Here is a 22,341-nt window from a genome sequence, read left to right as displayed (position 1 = left end):
ATATAGCACTTTTTACAACAGATGTCACAAAGCAGCTTTACAAATGTCCAAGTCCAAGCCCCCAGTGAGCAAGACAAGAGTGACAGTGGCAAAGAAAAATTCCCTAGAGCATGAGGAAGAAACCTCAAGAGGAACCAAGACTCGAAGGGGGAGCCCATCCTCCTCTGACCGACAATGGTCATCGCAATAATAAGCATTTTAGGAGAAAAATACATTAAAAAAAATAAAATAAAATAAGCAGTTCATGTCTAGTCCAACTTTTTTCGAGGTCCTAGTCTTGTCCCAAGGTGTGCATATATCTGAGACCCATCCCACAAAAGAACGTTTATTAAGGGTAACGGAAAAGTAGTTGGCTAGGGTGGTGGTGTTGTGGCCTACAGGAAGGGACACCAGGGGGTGGTGGGAGTAGCCATGGCAGCTGAGATGGGCTGAGGCTCAGTAACATCATGACATCCCACAAGAGAACATCCATTAAGGGCAACAGAGATGTAGTTGGCTGGAGTGGAGGTGTGGTGGCCTATGTCTGGGGACATCAGGAGGTGGTTGTAACGTTTCCTATCGGAACAAGCGCAAGGCCAAATGCATGTGCAGGGGGCAGTTTATTAACCCGGGAAATACAAACACTGAGGTTAGAACAAACCGAGGCAAGGAGAAAACTCTGAGGCAAAATGATGCACAAAATAATCAATGGTGACGACAGTACAGGGAGTGTAACATAGACATGACAGAGGAACGTGACTTACCAAAATAACCAACAGCCTAGAGGACAAAACACAGGGCTTAAATAACCAAGACAATCAGGCACAGAACAGACTCAAGTGAACATGGGAACAGGGAGAACCAAAACACGGACTGGAATTAAGGAACAGACCAGGGGCGGACACACCAAAACTAAAGAGTGGAACCAGGGGGTGCAGGAAAACAAACGACAAGGAAACCATGATAACAGGGAAGCCAGGATGGTGGCCATTTGTGACAGTGGTAGGTGTAGCCATGGCAACTGAGATGGGAAAGTCTATTCAAAGAACATAAGAAAAATAAATTTTATTTTCTTTAAAAGCCTCTGGATGTAACTTTCAATAAAAAAACTAACCTGCATATTAACTTAAGAAAAGCTCAAACATGTATTCTTATCGAGTCAGGACACTTGTGTAGTCCTATGGGTAGACTCTGTTGAGAGGTTCCAAATAGATTCTACTTCAGGATTATTTATTGCAGTGTGCATCAGAGTGGGAACTATGTAATAGGTAAACACCTCCACATCTGTGTATAATAGAAGGAGAGTAAGTTGTTTGAGGTTTGTCTTTAAGTTATATTTCATGCCACAGTGGAATTTGCTATGGGCCCGCACAATACACAAATGATATTAACACGCTATCAGTCAGACTCTTTCAAAGTGGAGCTTGCGTGCATGGGCACAGACCTGTTAAACACAGCCAGTCAACATGACCTCACTAAAAGGCATAGAAGAACCAAACTAACATACTGTGAAGTAAACGTAATTCTTAGTGCAAACAATTTAAAACTGATCCATTTAAAAGCATTCAAAGTCTTAGAAGTGTGTTACGTGAGCGTCCTCCTCCTGCATGGGGGAAACCCCTTTGCCTCTGCTTGTTGTTATGCAATAAAAGACCTTTAAAAATATCTTTGTGTCTGTAAAATATGACTCAACCATCAGATTTATCAGTACATGTAAGGAAAAAAAATAGGAGGGAGAAAAAATGTTGCATGTTAAGAGAAATGGGCATGGGGGCGGGGGTGCAGTTAGGGGCTCTCCCGTATATGTTTCAGTGATTGTAGTTTCTATGAATGGTTTTGAATCAAAATTAGATTCAAAATTTGTAAGGTATATAACAATATACTATATTATGAGAAACTTGCCTTTTCATATAGATACACACACACACACACACACACACACACACACACAAACTGCTCTGAAAAAAATTAAGAGAACACTACAAAATTATCATTTTCTCTAGTTTTACAATTGATGGGTATGTGTTTGACCAGGCTGAGCAGTTTTGTTTTATTCTAGAAAACAAATATACTACTGGCAACATTTCTTCCAAATTCCAGATAAAAATATTGTATTTAGAGCATGTTTTTTTTTTTTAATGAAAATGACTAATAGTCAAAATAACAAAACAGTTACAGAAATTTCAGACCACAAAAAATGCAAAGAAAACAAGCTCATATTCATTTATAAACAACACAGTACTAATATTTCAATTTAGGATGAGTCAAGAAATCAATATTTTGTTGAATAACCCTGATTTTTAATCATAGCTGTCATGTGTCTTGGCATGCTTTCCACCAGTCTTTCACATTGCTGTTGGGTAACTATACGCCACTCCTGGCACAGAAATTTCAGAAGCTCTAGTTTTTTGATGGCTTGTGACCATACAACTTCCCCTTGATCACATTCCAGAGGTTTTCAGTGGGGTTCAGGTCTGGATATTGGGCTGGCCATGATAGGGTCTTGATCTGGTGGTCCTTCATCCACATTTTGATTGACCTGGCTGTGTGACATGGAGCATTGTACTGTTGAACAAAAGAATCATCAGAGTTGGGGAGCATTGTCAGAGTGGAAGGAAGCAAGTTTTTTTCCAGCACAGTTTTGTTAGTGGCTTGATTCATGTGTCCTTCAAAAAGACAAATCTGCCTAATTCTAGCCTTGCTGAAACACCCCCAGATCATCACCGATCCTGCACCAAATTTCACAGAGGGTGCAAGACACTCTGGCATGTAGGTCTCCGTCTAACCATTATACGACCAGGTGTTGGACAAAACTGAAAATTGCACTCATCTTCTCAAATGACCTTACTCCAGTCCTCTATTATCTAATCCTTATGGTTCAGTCTGACTCTTCTTTGCTGCTCATTGATAAAGGACTTTTTTTCTAGCTTTGCATGACTTCAGCCCTGCCTCCAGAAGCCTGTTTCGAACCATCCTCGTTGTGCAATTCACCTCAGTTGCTGCATGCCATTTTTTTTGGTCATTCGAATGAGGTGGCAATCAATATGTTTGGTAGAGAGTCCTTTTTGACCTCTGCCAGTCTGTAGCTGTTGTTGTCCCATGTGTTTGCTGCTTGTCCTTGTTCTTATGAACTGTAGTTTTTGAAATTTTCAAGATAGAAGCAACCTGATGCTCACTGTATCCCTCTGCCAATAAAGCTACAATTGAACCCTTCTTTTCCTCATTAAGAACCTTTCTTTTCAACTCTTTTGGCATGGTGTGTAGCTGTATTTTCACTATACTTACTCTTTGGGTAGTCCTAGCACTGCGTTTTCCATCCAGCTGGTTCTATAACAAGATAATATTGATGAGAGCAGCAGTGATTTTTATACTGCTGCTTGTTAGAATAGGATTTTGTTCATATATATATATATATATATATATATATATATATATATATCTCCGTCCTTGAGTCTGAGAAAGTGTCACGGTTGGTCAACCCAACTAGCAGGAGGGACATGCCCACTCCGGCTAAGGATCACACCTTATACCTGCCCCGTTCACAGTCCCCTGATTACTGATTGCCTTCACCTGTTCCTTATTCACTCTGCCATATTTAAACCCACAGATCCCAGGAGATGGGACTGCACATTAGTGGTCCTTCAATGTCAAGGCAAACAGAGTTGTTGCATTCTCTGAAGAGGAGTAAGGCTTCTACTGTAACGCGTGTCGGCCCGACTGCCGCAGGGCGTGGAGCAGAACGCGCAGACTTCCTCGACAGGGACGAACGTTTATTACATAAATGACAGCGGCACTCACACGTATTACAAATGATGAACATGAAACGATTTCACATTTAACACGTTACATCAACAAGTTAAATCGACAATGACCAACAACGCTGCACACCCTAACGTGAGTTTAAATACACACTGACAAAACGAAGTACAGGTGTGTGCACACGTGGCCACAAATGAAAATCCTCCCACTGCACGTGGCTGGCCAAACCACGTGCCTCGCGGGAGGCGAACGTTCCGTGACATCTACAAGTTGTGGTTTGTTTAGTGCTTCTATTATAACGAACCCGATGGATAATAAAGAGCACCCCTTTGCAACCCCGCCTCTCCCTTCCATTCAAGCGCCAACGTCACAGAAAGGTGCTATATAAATGTAAATAATAATAATAATATATTGAAATCCATACAGACATTCTGTAAGACTAACAACATTTTATAATTTGTCATAACACACATGAAAATTGAATAAAGGTAATTATCCTTTTATGACATTGCAAGCAGGAGGGAGGTGTGAGTAGTAAAGAGAAAACAGGTTTTTATAAAATAAAACGAGCACGCTGATAAAGTGACAAAAATCATCAGCAGATATTGGAATACACCTCAACGTAGTCCCAAGGCGGGGCTAATGTGAAGCACTCAACCTCAACATCTGTGAGGGTTTAAATAAGATGAAGATAATGACAGGAACATGTGTGTAACAATCAGTAATCTAGTGACTGAGAGCAGATAAGTGATTGGGGTTTGTGATTTGCGAGTAGGGTGGAGTTTTAACTGAATGTCAGCTGGAGTGTAATACCCTTTTATCACAGCATAAGAATGTGTAAGCAATGTACTTACTCATGATGTCACACTTAAAAAATGTACTCTGTTATTCGCTAAGTGTACTGTCTATGAACTTGGTGTATGGCTTGTTGGAGGGTTGTAGTTGAAATATGAAGGTGAATAACAGGACACTTACAGTCTTTAAGATGGGACTGTCAGGTCAAACCAGAAATTTACTGGTTTGACCTGAGAGAGGGACATTGGCAAATTTTTTAGTTGGAACATATACCACAGTGGAGGTTGCATTAACTTTTATCTCATACATATTGTTAAATCGTGGGTACATAATAAATGTATTGTATGGTCACCTATAAAAGTAACAATGTGATGTCTTGAAGGATAGATGGAAGTTATGGAAGTTCTTTTCAGAACTTCTCAGAGAAATAATGGTTAAAGAGTTAAGACAAAGTTAAGAATTAAAGAGTTAAGATAAAGTGTTAAATAAAAAGTTTCATTTTGAACAATCTTGCCTCTGGTTCTTTCTTACTAAGGAGAGAAATTCTCCCAGAAGGGCATGTCTGATCATGCTTTTCCAACCAGTGAACATTTGTGTATACATAACACCTGATCCAGCCAATCAGGATCATCAGGAGCATCTGGATATCAGAGACAGGTTGTGAGATTAGCGTCAGGACTTTGTACTAGATCTCAAGTAGTATGATTCCAGACCTTTACAATTTAGGACAGTCTAATGAGAGTTGCTGACTAGCAATCTTCCCCCAGGCCATTCGGGCTCTGAATCAGGGAAACTGATAAACTGTGGGGACCACCACCACCATGTAACTGTAAATATTCAATTGTAAGCTGGAACTGTACATTGTGTACATACACTTATACATATCCATATATACATTGTACATTGTGTATATAAACATACTATACATATATTGTACATACATTGTTAATATATTTTGTATATATATAGATATATATTTCCCTCAGTTTGGATAGAGCACTCTCAAATTATTTCACTGCGAGTTATATTGTGTATGACTATGTATGTGACAAATAAATCAAACTTGAAACTTGAAACTTGAAACTTGAATTGTCATGCTAGCTCTTGCTACAGTCCTATAGAAACCCCTGAAATGCAATCTCTAGAGAATCTTAAATTTCTTTAGATGCCAGTAAAAATAATAAAGACAAACAATCTAAACACTGGGCTTAGTGTACCCTTTAAACCCAAACTTTGAAAAAATGCTGGATAAAGTTTTGAAATCATTATAATCTTAACTAACTGTACTAAACACTTATTTGGGGTGATGTACTGGGGGCAGTAATGGCATTATCCACCATAAAGAGTCTCATTTTAATAACTTGCAGGCCTTTTTTCTAGCATTAACATGATGGTTAATCCAATGAGCAAGCTAATGCGTAGCACCTAAGTGAAAAATAACTGTTTCATCAGAGAAAGCAAGCTATAGCCTAAACTCTTCAACTATTTGTATCCCAAACTATTCAGAATTACAGTGTGGATGGATGAGCCCCATAGGAAATGAAAATGAGTGTGAGTTAGGATATAGAGTAGGTACACATCTATTCCTAGACAGAAAGTAGAGTAAAACAGGTTTAGTCCTCCATCAAGTGTAAATACTTTCTCAGTTGCCACTTTTTTCTCTTCACCATTTTTTACTGAATGCATCATGAATAGAATTGCCTTCAGTACGATTTTGGAGTCTACAATATATTATCCTGATGTATTTACTAAAAGGTGTTTATGGAACATTAAATTGAAGAAGGAAAGGTCAAGAAAACTGCTGTTTGCACAGTTAAACTGCTGTATTTAGATGTTATACTTGTAGATTTGTTCAATAGCTCTATATCCCCAGCACTGAGACCTCATTTAAATCACTGTTGAGGTGCTGAGGCTGGCTTCACAAATGTTAGCATGTGCCTTTATTTAAAATGTTTCTTTTATTTGCACAGTGAAGATACCTTCAGTCACTTTAAAAGGCAACAAAGCTCTATGCTCATTTTAATGCACGTATGTCAAATGCTGCGGGTAAAATACCTTGTGCAGGTTCATTAAAGCTATGATGGGCTTTTTTTTTCATTTTAGATGGATATCAAATAGAGAGGGGTTTTTTAAATTTGATAACATTTATTACTTAAGATAATGGTAAGCCACTTTAGTCATCATATAACAGGGCTACACATGCAAAGAGACACTTACTGGAGGCCTGGTTTCTACAATAATTTAGGAACTTATGTACCAATGTTAAGCAAGAAGTTATTTTTTGCATTAATAATGATAAAATCTAACACACACACACACACATACACACACACGGATAATAACAGATAGTAACAGATATTGGTCTATGAATATTTGAAGACAATTTTGCACAGTAATTGGTATAAAGCAGACAGGGTATCTTCCTGTAATCTGGCATTTCTCCAGTCAACTATAGTAGACTATATAATTCCTGGCAGTTTCTGACAGTATGGGTTAACAAACTGAATGGCCCATGGCTTGCGTTTCTATTAGTCACCTTAAAATCGGCAGGTTGTCCAGGCTATACCGGTCATAATGTTGACAATAAGAACTGTTGACATATTTCTCACATACAGCTATTCTGGTTTATGATTTTATGAGTCAGGATTACATACTTCTCTAAAGGTCAAGAAGAGACACTGTGCCACTTTTCATCTGCAGTCTTAGTTAGTGTTTACCCTGCCTATCACATGATCAATTTGACTTTTATGTTATGGTTATTATTGCTTTGTGTTATCAGGTATCTTCTTGTCATGCAATGGCTGTGGTTTTGGGTATGAAGTGTTTCCATTACAACATAACGTCCAGTGTCAGGCTTTTACATAAAAGGGATTGTTGGAATTTTTTCATGATGCATTCCTTTTTAGAGTCGCTACAGCTTGGGAATTCCATTGATCACTACACATGAATATATATTATATTGTGCTATGGTGTTTGTTATGATTAAGCAAGGAGTTTGAAGTTGCTGACAATGTATGAGACAAAATAAAGATCTATTTGTAGAAGATGAACAGTTATAGGATACTCTCTCATACTGGTTTAAAACCAATATTTGATCTCCATTGAAGGCTAGACACAAATTGAAGTGTTAAATTGGCCCAGTCATATATGTTTTTCAAACCATATCATTTAGGGTCGAGCTACTTTACATGGACATTATTGATGGAGTAAGGAATGGGCCAGAAATGGAACATCTAGTCTTAGAAGACGGAGATGTCAGCATGTTGTTGTTGGTGGTATTTATTTAAATTAGCTGGAATAATTAGTGGTGAGCTCATTGGCCATTGATGAGTTCCTGATCGGGTAAAGTTGACTACAGTTTTTTATATTGAATTTCCAAGAAAGAATACTGCAGCACAATACAAAGGAAAAGCTCTGGCGTTGAAAAGAAAAAATGATATTTATATACAATAATGCTAATAACATGCTGCCAAGAAAAGTAACATTCCAAAATGGCTGTCTGATGGAGTGGCCAATGACACAACCTGATTTGAATCCTATTGAGAACCCACTAGCATAATCAAAAAGCCATTTTATAGAAACATAATTTCAGAATGTCAGTGTGAACTGTGGAATGCTATTTCTACATCAGCAATATGTTAGCAGAAATTTTGAATCTATACAAGTTGATGGATCAAAGATTCATCTCAGTCATATCTAACCATGGTGATTACATAAGTAAATCGGCTATTTAATGCTCTTTATTTAAATTAGCTTTTTATCTTGGATGGTTGTAAGGAGTCAGCACAATAGCTTTGTAATCGGCTCTAAATAAATATCATTCCAGATTTCAGAGTTTGTTAAAACAGCTACAAAATAAAAATATTATTGTGTAATAACATGACAGACTGAATATTTCTCAAAATATTGTATAACATGCAACATAACTTTGACCACTTATTTGTGTATGACAAATGCAAATGTATTACAGATTTCATTGTTGTCCTACTTGTTTTCAAAATTTCCAAAATTTGTGGTTTGCATAATAGCTTGACAAATGATGTAAACATTGTTGAGCATGTAGGAATGCATAGAAATTTTTTTAAAAATCTAGCAATTTTACACACACACACACACACACACACACACACACACACACCAACACAATCTGTTTGCTCAGCAACCCAAGCATAACAGTTAGATTCTGTCCCCACAGCATTTCTCATGTGCTGTTTCTTACTTGATAAACAGTAGAATAGACTCTGCTGTTGTGTCAATAGATTTAAAGAGCAGCAGCTCTTACCTCAATAATAATAATAATAACAAAGGTTAATTATACTCAACTAATTAACTAAAGGTCAATGTTAAATCTTTATTTAATGACAAAGGCAGGCTAATACTCATCTAGTCCCAAACAATATATCCCAGTCACTTCTGTTTGGTTACAAAACCTTCCACAGCACTGAGAAGCTCTTATTAACCCTCTTAACAACCTACCTATGTCTGTAGATTCTGTGGTTATCCTTATTCTATTGCTCCTCGATCTGAAAGTTGCATTTAACCTAGTTTTATATGACTATAGTTTTATATACTCATCATAGACCTTTCAAACACTGATGTACTAGCTCACAGAAAATTCTTCTATGAAACATTTAGAAATGTAATTTTATTTAATAGACAGTTCCCATTTTAAAATTGGATTTTGTTGAGGTACTTTGCCATCGCCAAATATTCAGGGTATACAGTTGAATGTGGCAAGTTATTAAAAAACATTCAAATCTTTACATTGCATGTATGACTTGTTTCTCATAACACTGGTGACTGTTGGAGGACACATTGGTGTTTGGTTAAAGACCTGTTTTGTGCTCCGCCTCTTGTCTAACAACACCCCTTAACTGTGGTAAACTGTAATGCATGGCCTCTTGTGGTTTATTGCGTTAGTGAGCTCTATTTCTAAGACTGTGGTTTGGTTGGAACAAATTTAACACAGTCTGCACAGATGCAATATACTGTGGAAATGTGGAAATGTGATTGTCAGGGTTTCCCCAGTCTGTCTTTCCCCTCTGTGAGGGCTGCCGGTGCAGTCTCCCTTGCCATGTGCCTCTTGTTTTTGATTTGGTTCCTACTTCGCCCCTTTGTACTTTGTTGCACACATAGAAAATAAAAGTGGCCTCCACGTGTATAAAAAGGGTTTTCATTTTATTGCTGCAAACCTAAAGACACAAAGTAGCAACATTTGAGCAGCTCTTGAATGTTTTTTATATACTGCAGTAGAAGCACTAGCCACAAAAGGGGCTCGAGGAAGGAGCATAAATCACCACCTAGTGCCTGAATATTGGAACTGCTTCCACCGAATGAACTAAACTGAGCCACATGTGTAATGAATAGGCACGATAACAGAAAATACAAGAAATAAGAATCCCTCTTCCTGTGGGAATACACATATAATAATATGGTTCCATTACAACTGTCCCTCAGCTTTGATTCATTCATGACCCAGAATCTGACTAATTTGTTTTTCAGAAGTGAGCCGCAGTTATTCAGGGAGTAATTCAGAAGAGAGCCAGGACACATAGACTTCCACACAAGTATCCCAAATCATTATCCCTAACATGATATTTTTAGTATAAAAATATCTAGGAAAAATAAAATAGGCACAATGAAGCTAGAAAGCCAGCTATTAAACTGTTGGTCATTCTATGTAAAACAAACGAAACAGGATGGTAAGGACTTAAGACCCCCCCCCCCCCCCCCGCCCTTGTACTGGCTCTCACCTCGCCTGTACCATCTCATCAGGTCAGGTCCTTGTGTGAGGTCATTTAAGTCTGAGTTATAGTGACCTCACAAGAAAACATGGCAGGAATTCATTAATTGAGAAATAAATATGATCAATAAAAAGTTTGATTTGGTGGACGTGTCATATATATAAATGGATAATGATAATGTAATGGTGAGCGGTAAGGAGGTAGACGCGAGTGTGGAGAAGAACGAGATTTATTAGGGGCAAATCCAAAGTCTTGGTTGTTAGGGTTGTCCAGGTTCATTGAGCCAATATGTAGGAGTACGAGGATACATGATAAACAAACAAACACATAAAGGCAAACAGGGGAAGCAGACTATAACAGATGCTAGGAAGAACTCGGGGGCTAACAAACACGAAGGCTAGAAGAAACACAAAGGCATGGAGTTCAAACTTACATACAGGCATATAAAGGCTTTCAGATATTCAATCATTCAATGAACAGCGAAGACACATGGAACAAGTCAAGGTTTAAATACATAAGGAACAGGTGAAAATAACGATGGGCGTGGAAAACCAAACGAGGGATGGAGAAAACAAAATGAAAGAATGGAACCAAAACACACAAGACAGGAAACCATGGAACATGGGAGCTGGGAGGGACCAATGTGGCAGATAACATGATATTTATTCTAAAACATATAGATAAATTATAATATCATGAACTTTTTTTCAACCCAATTGGATTCCATCCAAGACTTATGAAAAGGTAGAAACACGGGGCCTGACAAGATACTCTTTCGTTTTAGGTATTTATCCCAATGACTCATTGGTTCCCGGCTCTGTGTTTACATTGAAATAATATATGTCTCAGTGTTGTTTTACAGTTACACATCAGGGCCCCACATTAGCTCTCTTCATGGGTTCCATAAATATCAATCACGAACTTGATTGGAAAACACCACTTATAGCCTGCAGGAGGCTTTCAAGGTTCAAGAAACCAATATGTGTACGGTTGCTCCATGACTCATGCTACATTAGTCCAAATGGGTTTTCTGTTAATTACACTCCATATCTATTGCCATTAAAATGTCTATAAGTAGTTAAATAGTGAAGGTTGATAGGCTATATACAATGGCTTCAGAAAGAATTCAGACCCCTTGTTGCAAAATTTACTGGGTTGGGGATTTTGAATGGATATAACTGCCATTTTTGCCCATCAAACTACACCTAATTACCAATAAGATAATATGATACAGTACTTATTCATTGTTTATTGTCCTAATCCTATCTTGTACAGCATATACATAAATCTCACACAAATGTATACACTCCATAAAACCCTTTTACATGTGTACAAGAAAACATTTACACACTCCAAAAACAACTTTGTACATGATTACAACAATTATACACTCTAAAAAACACCATTACACATAATTACAGTAGAGCACACAAACACTTCACAGAACACACCAGCAAATTTACACAATTTCAGGTGATGAGGACAAAACAGATGATGAAAGATGTTCTGTCTGAAATGTCCTGTTTCTCTGGAAACTTTGTGTACGTTACTACATTTTTTCCACCTCAGATCTTTAGTCCCTCACCCTACAAGTGTCAGTATATGTGACAATGTGAATGGCTCATGAAGCTGGTGAACAGAACACCAAGACTGTGCAAAGCTGTCATCAAAGGAAAGGCTGGCTACTTTTTTTTTAGAATTTAAAATGTAGAAGTTATTTCATTGTTTTCATACATTCACCGTTTTTCAAAAAATGTAGAAAATATTAAAAAACAAAATGTGCATTCAAAGTTTTGACTAAGTGTATACATAGTACTGGGCACAGTACAATGACAAAAATTGTAAGGTCATGTGTCATGTTTGAGTGGTGAAACCAGTGACACGGGGCATGCATTAACCATGCCAGTGAGGCGTGTTATGGCCTTAGTCACCGAATAGACCATAAATATGTGGTTACTTAACAAGGTGGATCCAGTCACGCTGAGTATACATTAAAAGTTACAGTCAGGCTTTAGTCACTGAGAGGCCACTATTGTATCTGTTGTGAAATAAGGGTTTGGATGGGGGTGGATCTGGGAACACTAGATCTCACTGTTGGGCCTTCTGTGGGTGTTGTAGGTCTAACTGAATGAAACACCAGAAAAGGAGGGTGTCTAACAACCCCAATGAAAAGCCTGCAATGTGATTACCTCCAAGGTGATTTATCCATTGTTAGGTCAAATACATAATAGGAAGTATAAGGTTATTTAGGTCTTTATATAATCCCTAGTCTTGGTACATGTACGGAACCTCTCAATATAATTTTATTTAAGCAATTTATATAAGCAACAGATCGTTATATTCATGTAAAACAGCAAAAACCATGTAAAAACACAAAATAAATAAATAAATACTAATTAAATAAAACATTAATGCACAGAAATATTAATAAAGTAAAAAGTATCAAGTGCTTTTCTCACAATCCGCATTGGAAGAGCTAGAAATTTTCAGAATAAAACACAATGGATCAGTTACAGGCCATGCTAGACTTTTTAAAAGACTTTTATACAGTAATATGGTTATGGGATATGGCTGATAATTGCATTACTGAATTTTGGTTATGTGGAACAGATCAAGCATCTATTGCCAGTTTCGCCATCTAATTAGTTTTTATGTGTGCGAGTGTATGTGTGTGAAGACAAGGATGAACAACAAAGCATGGGCACTGCTTAAAGAATGAGATGTAGCCTTTATGTTGGGAGACCAACAGGCCTACAGAGAAGCTTGAATGAATCTCAACAAAGGCCTCACTAATGCCAACACAAGCAGCACATTGAGGAATATTTTGAGAACTATAACCCTCACAACACAATGGCATTTAAGGCAACCCTTTGTAGCATAGTGCTAACACTGACCTGCTTGATGCCCTGAACCTGATTTTTGCCCAATCCAAACTGGGTAATTACCCCTAAACTGCAATACTACTGATTTTACACCACCACCAGGTAAGAGCCACCTTATGGCGTGTTAATGCCCGTTAAGCAGTAGGTCCATGTTGAGTACGTATATAGACCCAACTACTCTCTCATAAAGAGGTGCTCTCATACATTAGGTCCATCATCCCTTCAGATCTGGACAAGCACCAGTTTGCCTTCTGGGCAAATCAGTCCATAGAGGACAGTATCAATTGCAATACACATGGTTTTGACACATCTACAACAAAAACACATAACAAAAGGAACTTCACTTCCATATTCAACATCATAAACCATAATAAATTTGTTAACACCTGGGCAACTTGTGTCTGGGCAGCTACTTTTACTCTTTGATTATGGACTTTCTGACTTTGGAGTCTACACAACTATAAAGATGACATGGTTACTTAACACCTCTTGCTTGATGAAAACACTTGCCAAAAATTGTACTTGGAAGCTGAAGGCAGCCACCCAAGCCAGGACTCAAACCCAGGTCTGACATGAAGTAAACATGAGCACTATGCCAGCTCCCTGGCATAGCAGCCAGAGCACCTGTTATCTGTCCTAAGTGATAGTCACAAAATTTAATGTATTTACTTAGTGTTGCTTTATGGAAGAGATTCACGTGAATTTTGTTGTACAGTGGCATGGTAACAATAGAGACTTTATCTTAGCCTATCTGTAACGAAGGAGGGATGATGTGCAAACACACTTGCGAAATGCCAGCACCTTGGATGTTATGAAGGACAAAATTAACGGAGGAAGCCATAATGTGAACAACAAACAGGATAGAATAAATGAATAATACATTTAATAACAGAAAAACAGACCAGCACAGAGCAAAACAGAACAGACAGGTTAACATAAGAAAACAGGCTAACAAGGTGAGTACGGGAACTGGAAAAAAAGGGGCGTACACTTAGGGAAGACTAAAGGAGAATAATGATGATAAATATAACTAGAACTAAAGGGGAATACACAGAACTGGGTTACTTATTATTGATGAACAAAAACACAGAGAGACAGTACAACAGCAAACAACAAGGAAATCAACATAGACAGTGATGGTAACTAAACAGGGAGCACCAGGAGAAAGTACATAGGAACGAGGAGCGAGATCAAACGGGAATATACTGAACACATACAAGCGAAGACAAATGAGATCTTACCAACAACAAATTTACACAAGGAGCAAGGACAAAAAAGATCTAACCAGAAACAATGACTGACAAACAAGAGACACAAAACAAGGTTTAAATAGAACTACAATTAGGGACAAATTCAGAACAGCTGGAGACAAAGGGGAGGAGACACAGAACCATGGGGAGTGAGGAAAATCTGGAAGCAACTCGGTTGTTAGGGAAACGGGGAATGCTTAGGTCTGCAGGTGTGACACTATCTAAGAAAAAATGAACCAATAGGCCTACAGGATGTGTATTAAACTGTATAACATTTATAAGTAGGAGAATAGATGAACAATTTTTTTAAATTTTAGATTAAAACATACTCATTGCAAAAATATATGCAAATTACATATAACATATATTCCAGTCTAATGCAAATTATAAAACATTCAAACTTAAATCTGTATTTAAAATGCATATAATTACATATACAATATTAGTGTAAAATTAAATCAAAATCTAATCAGTTTGTCACATCATCTCACAGCATGCAAGTGTAAAACCTAAGCACAAGATTCATACCACAGTGTAAACACACAGAATACAATACACATAATATAGAAGTGATATACAAGAAATATACAAGATATGCTATACAGTGCGATGTGCAAAATACAATAGACATTACAGTGACAACTACAGAAGCCACTACAGTAGATACTACAATAGGTGTTGTATGACACTATACCATATACAGTGTTTACAGTACTAAAGACAACACACAATACACACTGTACAACAAATACTGCACAGTGCACAGAGTGTGCCTGAAAGTGAAGTGATTATAGATATTATATCTAGACTTTATATAGGCAGCTTGAGAACGTGCATGGGCGCATGAGTGGAGCAGCAATATTAGTGTTGATATGTTGAGTTCAGCAGTCTGATGGCCTGGAGGAAAATATAGTCTTCGAGCCAACTGGTCTGAGCCTTGATGCTGCAGTACTGTCTCCCAGATGGAAGCAGAGAGAAGAGCAAGTGAGAGAGGTGACTTCTTCAATCTCGTGATGAAGACAGAGGCTGATCTCATCCCCAGGGCAATATAATACACTCAAGAAATTAAGAATATGAATGAATAAATATGAATAATAAAATGTATATAATTATGTGTTTATTTATGCGGTTGTCTATAGGAATGAGGGTGGTTGGTTAGTGTGCCTTCTTTTAGAAGCTGGATGAATACACAGTTGTCCTGGAGAGAATAGGGGAACCTAGAAAATAAGGCAGTCTTAGCACATTGTCTAATTACATCAAAAGGTATATTTATAAGCTTTATGTGGATTTGCAAAACCCATAGGATACTGTAAGATTGAATGCTTTATTCTTGTATTTCTGAAGACATGCCTGAAAAGATCTTTTAAGATGCAGGTAATGGGATATTCCAGACCCTATAGGGACAGGGTTTCTGGTACAAGAACACTGGGAAATTGTGGTGAGGGAGTTGCTTCTCTGTGGAGAGAAAACACGTGTGTGAGTTCTGTGGGGCTTCACAGCCAACAGAATTTCTTTCTTTTAAGAGTAACAGCCTGAGTGCTGCAGGGCAAGGAGCAGGACATATAGAAACACTCGACGGAGACAGACGTTTATTGACACACATTCACGACACCGGCACTCACATAGAACACATGTAGTGATTACAAACACAGGCATTGCTAAGGTGAACAGAGGCACAAACAAACACGAACGGGATCATTGACTGACAATAATGTACACACTTACAAGGGTTTAAATACATACAAATGCGACAAGACTAAACCGATGCAGGTGTGTACTTAACATAGGCATGGTTATAAACGAGACACAGTTAACGAAGAACTCCCACTGCATGTGGCAGGCCATACCACATGGCTAGTGGAAGGGGAGCGTTCCGTGACAGTACCCCCTCACAAGGGTGGCAGCTCATGATGCGTCCATCACCAATGACAGCGAACCCCAGGCCGCCGTGCACACACAAAACACACAACATGACAAAGCCTGGTGCCCACCCAACACAAGGGATAGGATCTACCAACAAGGGAGGTCTCTCAGCTCCTGAGGAGGAAGGGCAGAGTCCATGCCTCTCCCAGGGCAGTCCAGTACACTCCGCACCAAAATGTGTCGATGCACCTGTACACACAAAAGACGCAAGTACACACAAACAGATGCGCATATAGACACACACGAAAAATGCTTCAACGTTGTGCTCGCTGAAAGCACAGGCACTGTAGATGTGTCCTTGGGCCCACTGGACATACAGAGGGGCACGTCTGCCCCGATTCTGAATATGCTACTCCTTTATCCGATCCTTCTTTTGCCTGCCACTAAAGGAGAGCCCCAGAGGCAGTCCACCTCCTGGGCTTTGGGCAGACCCTTCTAGTACTTCTGGCATTTCCGTGGAAGAGGAAGAATGTAGGCTTTATCCTCGCAAGCCCTAGCCGGCTCCACCAACTGCCTACACTGCAGTCCCCATAGAGCCCCTTGGATCCTGGCTCAGTAGCCCTAGGCTCCCCCTATGAAAAATCCAGGGGTATTCTCCACCTCCTCTGGTGTGGCTGCACTGGTCCTGGTCCTCTCCCCAATATCCAGGGATCCAGGCAGCAGCTTGAGATGTCCTCAAGCACAACCATGTAGGAGGTCCCTTTTCCAGCGAGTGAGTAGGTATCCTGTTATGGTCAGTCATTCTGTAATGGCCTGAGTGCCACATGGCAAGGAGCAGGACGTACAGAATTGCTCGATGGAGACATTCATTGACACACATTCCCGACATCATCACTCACACAGAACACAAGTAGTGGACACAAACACGGGATATGTAAATAGAGTTCTTGCACTGGCCTTTTGTGAGCACTTTGTAAAATAACACACTGAAGCTAAACTTGGAGAATCCTTGTGATCTTCTGTGGTAAACACCCTTTGTCCCACTAAAAACCACCTACAGGCCTTATTTATATTAGGGACATGTTTACACCACATTCTTGAAATGGCCAATTTTGATGAATGAGGAAGAAACCTTGACAGGATCCAACAAACCTTCAGAGGAACCATTTAGGTTCACAAACTAACTGGTAACAATCAGATAAATAAGATTAAAACCAGGAGAGGTTTTCCCTTAATCCCAACATTTTCGAATTTATCTCGTACAATTTGTGATCTATTCTAACAAATGCTACACTGAGAACAAGCAATATAAGCAAAAATACACAACCCTGGTCAGTGCTGTCTCTGTACTATGATGAAGCCTTAACCCTGACTGAAAGACTTTATGTATCTGGTACTGACTGCAGGTAAGAGTTTAGCTGCAGAGCTACAGCTTTTTCTAGGTTCTTAGAAATATAGAGAAGGTTTGAAATTGACCAATAGTTGTTAAGAACTGGGCTCTTACTTGTGTACAGAATTATGTGCATAAAGATTTCATGGTTTATTTAACCAAAGGCTTGCATATTTTGGGTTTGCTTACGAAGGAACCGAATACGTGTTTTTATGCAAAGAAGTGAGCATGCAATTAAAGAACTTTACTAACACTCAGTATACCATTTAAACATGTCACACAGTTGTTTTGATGGTAATTTAATTTTCTATGAAATCTGAACTTATCTTATACTGGGAGAATGTTTTAAAAAGCCACTTAAAAGGGCAGGCACGTTTTGTGGAAATTTACCCGAAAAACACGGTATCTTCTGCGTGCGATTTCTGGCAAATGGATGCATGTAGATGGCTGAAAATCAGTAAGCAGGTACTTGTATTAGTCCTAAGAAATGTTATGTTGATAAATATACTGTACATTAAGAATATATGATGTTATCAATAATTTATTTGAGTATGCTAGTTTGGGCCCATCTGCAGGCCCACTAGGGGACATTGGTGCATAAGGGGGTTAAACCCTAAAGTCAACTTGCTTGACTATTTTCAGAGGCTTGACTTGCCTGATTCCTTCTCCCATTTCTTGAGACTTCAAAGTAAAGGTATGAGACTGAGGTACTTTCCACATGACAGGCATCAAACTGTTTACCACTCCACATTCCATTTGCTCCACTTAGCATAACCTTTCAGCTGGCAGGTAACAAAACTATTTTCCTATATGACATAATTATAGCACCGCAATGCACAGCTAGCACTTGCCCATGTCCCAACTGTTTCCTGCCTTATGAAAAATCTTTTATTTATGACTTACTTTTACCTATGACTTACAGTTCTGTGCGTCTTTATACTGCGCCTATATACTACGTGTATAGTTCCTTAAGATAGCTGCATGCTAATTGTGGTATTTGCATGGGTATACCTTTGCTTTGAAAATTGCTGGGGAAAAGAATGCAGACCACATGTTGCATCCAGTTCAGCCCCTCAACTTCATGTTCCTTTTAAGAAATCAAATCATCGAGCAAGCACATTCACTGAATATAAATTAGCACTGGAACTGAAGGGAAGAGGTTCATAAACCCTCTATGGCTGCATTTGTCAAGCTTATTGGTATTGATGTTTTCTATTTATTTTGATTAAAAATTATTTGTTTAATTTCATGGAAAACCAATTGTGCTGCGTTCATTTGACATAACCTAAAATATAGGCATTCTTAAAGAAATCCTACTCGAAGTAATCAAACCTCTATTAAATATATTTAAAAAAACTCCTCTGTAAACATTGGCTATGTACCTAAATCATTTCCAGTTATTAGCCCACTGATTGAGAAATCTAACCTTGATCCATGTCAGTTGTCAAACTCGTTCCAATTATCAAAATGCTTAGCTTCAAGCCTCTACTGTCAACACTCTACTGTCAACACAGTCTTGTCAGGCATCAGATGTCAAGCATCATGCCACCTGCAGCTCCACAAGGAGATAGCTGGTTACAAAAATGGGAGACCACAGCTGTTACATGGCCTCAGAGTCAAATTCAGAAAAGAGCTCCTTTGAATCAATGTCCCCTGTAAAAAAAAGGCAAAGGATAATCTAAGCTAGCAAGGATTAATTGGTTAAAGAAACAGTGGAAAGGCACTGCACAGTGGTAGAATCCTGGCTTGGGTAGGCAAACATACACAAATACAAAGCTAATAAATACACTGGTAAACACTGGGGTTTAAACACACAAGGTGATTGGATCAGCTGATACGAAAGAAGAGTGATGAATGGGACGGAGCCAATGAGTAACTTGAGTGACTAGCTAGAGAGAGGAAATTATGACGAGATAGAGAGAGGAAACACATGCTGAATGTAAACAATGGGAGAAGGGAAACAGGCCAACTAGGAAGGAACTTGCTCACTCTGCAGTGGGATAGCAAATGGTGGAGTGATAGAATAGAACTGTCACACTTCAGATATCAGGCATTAGATGTCAAATTTCATTTATCAGCTGTCAACTGTTAGTATCAGTTGTCAGACTGGTTTCATTTATCTAGTGTCGATTATCATCTGTCAGGCATGAGGCAACATGTCAGTTTAAGAACATAAATGCACAAAAACAAGAGATACAAGGGACTTCATGTCATTATTTACTATTTATTGTTATTATTTTTGTCAGTGTTTGTTGGTATTATTAACCAAGTGCTTTGAACTTGGTGCTCAAGTACAAAGCACACACGGTGAAGATAAAAATAGAGCAGAAACATTTCAGGCAGAAGAGTTGTCAATAGAGTTGTGTTTCAGAGAGGTCTTATTTATGGATTATATTATTATAATCATGAACATTTAATCATACTTTAATCATACTGACACAAAGAAAACATATGATTTCTTAGTTTTCGCAGTAAGTATGATTCTAAAATATTAATGTGTTTATTGTTGGTAGATAAATTATGTGTAAAAAGGAAATACTATAGAGGCAAATAGCAGATTATTATCTGATAAAGAAAAATACATGTCTACTACATTATGTATCTTATGTACACATATTTCTCTAAAATCACTATATCTTATTCAAAATGATTAAATAAAAGGAAGATAAATAGTTTGTCTGTTTTTTTTTCATCGGGTGGCATTATTCAATCCCTACATTTATGCACGAAGTCCATGAGAGCAGATTACTAGTCTGGCTAGAACATTACAGATAAGACTAAGCATGTAAACATGCAGACCTTGTCAGAAGCTTCATCTGTCATTGATCAGATTGCGGTTATATGACAAGCCATAACAGCCACCCAAAGAACCAGTCGATTAAGCCTTGTGAACATAATTCATGTTCCCACTAATAAAACAGTGATGAAACAGTCAGGCAAAGGAAATGAAGTCAAATTTTTAAAAATAAGTCTCAGTTGCATCATTTACATATTATGATATTATGATGTTTTTTTTTTTTTTCACCCAATCATGGTTTTATGGTTTTCTTTTAATTGCAGCTGTGGGACGTGTCTTTACCCGTAGAATCTCGGGGAGTGGCCGGATGCTACTCTGGAAGAAGTCCAGTCCTGTTATCCACTCAACATCTTGGACACGTGATTGGTGAAACCAAATCAGGTCCTCCACCCAATAAGACTCCTCTTGGTTGCTCTGTATACAAAAGAAGTGAATTAAGCAAATTCAGAAAGTTCTATTCAAAGGAAGGGGACTATGCTCGCTATTATGTTATGTTATATGCTTACTATACAGCCAAATGCTTTGGGGAAAAAAGCCTTTACTCAGAATACACATTAAACCAAACAAATCAATAAATGCAGCTGCAGCAGTGCATTAGCAACAGCAGTAAAATCAACTACAGTGTATCTTTACTCATATAAATTAACATATATAAGGTTGCATGGCTTTAACAATGAGAAAATTACTTCACTGAAAATAATGCTATGGGCAATTTGTTAAAATCTTGGAAAGGTATGTGAAAAGAACATTCCATGAAAAGCAAAAACCCTAAGGAAACAGAGCTTTGAAAACCAATCACTGCTGTCCTGACTGTAAATCACACAAGACAGGGGTACCTAATGATAAATTTGTTTCACTGTGATGGTATCAAGGCAAGAAATAAACATCAGTTCTAAATTGATTTTTTTTCCTAAACATTTTTAAGTTCTTAGATTAATATTATATTTTTACTCTGCCATTTCATTTAAACTAAACATTTACCTGTAGTATTCACCCAAATATTGGTTGGTGTGTGCATATGAATTACCCACCAGGCAGCTCTCAGAGGTGGTAGGTCTATGTGGTACTAGGAAAGAGGCAGTGTGCAGTTCATCATCACATTCATGTACAGGATGGGTCACATCCAAGCAGCTTGTCAGGACTGTAAAATAATGGGTGGGGATGGGAATACGGGTGCCTGGAACAAACCTACACGCTCACACATACACACACACACACACACACACACACACACACACACACACACACACACACACACACACACACACACACACACACACACACACACACACACACACACACCAGCAGAGAGTGGCTTATATTATTCTCTTTCTGTGGAATTTCCATTAACCAGTGTATCACTATTTTAAATCTTTGCTTTGACTACACCCAAACTTAAACCTAACCTTAGTCTCAGTAACTACAAAGATTTTTTAATTTTTTGGGATCTTTCAGTTTGTTTGTTTTCTCCAAATATAAGCATCATTACCAGTTACAAATGTCCCCACAGAAATATTTGGTACCCCAAAAAAATACAGACCATCACATACCTACACACATTCACAAGCTCAAGCACATGTACGCAAGCATGCACGCAAACACCCACACTCCCACACTCCCACACCTACAACTAATAATATAAAATTAGGATTAATTAGCTACATAATTAACCATGACATTATGGTTAGAAATTTAGATATTTGCCTTATGCCTCAGACAGCAAATTGTTTTATTCATATAAATTCTGAGTATAACTGTGTTTTTTCAACAGGGTCTGCTCCTTAGTCGTAGCTTTCCCAAGTCGAACTCTAACCATATCCACAAAACATTCTTAAGGCTCTAAAATTAAACTTCATGGAACATATATCCCTGAGAAGAACTT

At 38.3% G+C, this 22,341-nt stretch overlaps 1 protein-coding gene across 1 annotated transcript in view; it reads right to left on the bottom strand.

Moving 5' to 3' along the window:
* Nucleotides 1–19,890: 19,890 nt before the first annotated feature.
* Nucleotides 19,891–22,341, bottom strand: part of LOC113589069 (venom phosphodiesterase CdcPDE) — a 24,744-nt gene continuing 22,293 nt past the window's right edge. The window contains exons 24-25 of the mRNA XM_035534348.2: nt 21,491–21,647; nt 19,891–20,873 (exon numbers count right to left, since the gene is read on the bottom strand). Of these exons, the coding sequence (XP_035390241.2) occupies nt 20,700–20,873; nt 21,491–21,647 (331 nt within the window). The 3' untranslated portion in view covers nt 19,891–20,699. The remainder of the gene's footprint in view (nt 20,874–21,490; nt 21,648–22,341) is intronic.

Source organism: Electrophorus electricus, chromosome 4 (genome assembly GCF_041902795.1).
Source record: "Electrophorus electricus isolate QZ-2024a chromosome 4, ASM4190279v1, whole genome shotgun sequence".
Lineage (NCBI taxonomy): Eukaryota > Metazoa > Chordata > Actinopteri > Gymnotiformes > Gymnotidae > Electrophorus > Electrophorus electricus.
The sequence above is the reverse complement of the archived record's forward strand: the minus strand, read 5'-3'. Positions and strand labels throughout refer to the sequence as shown.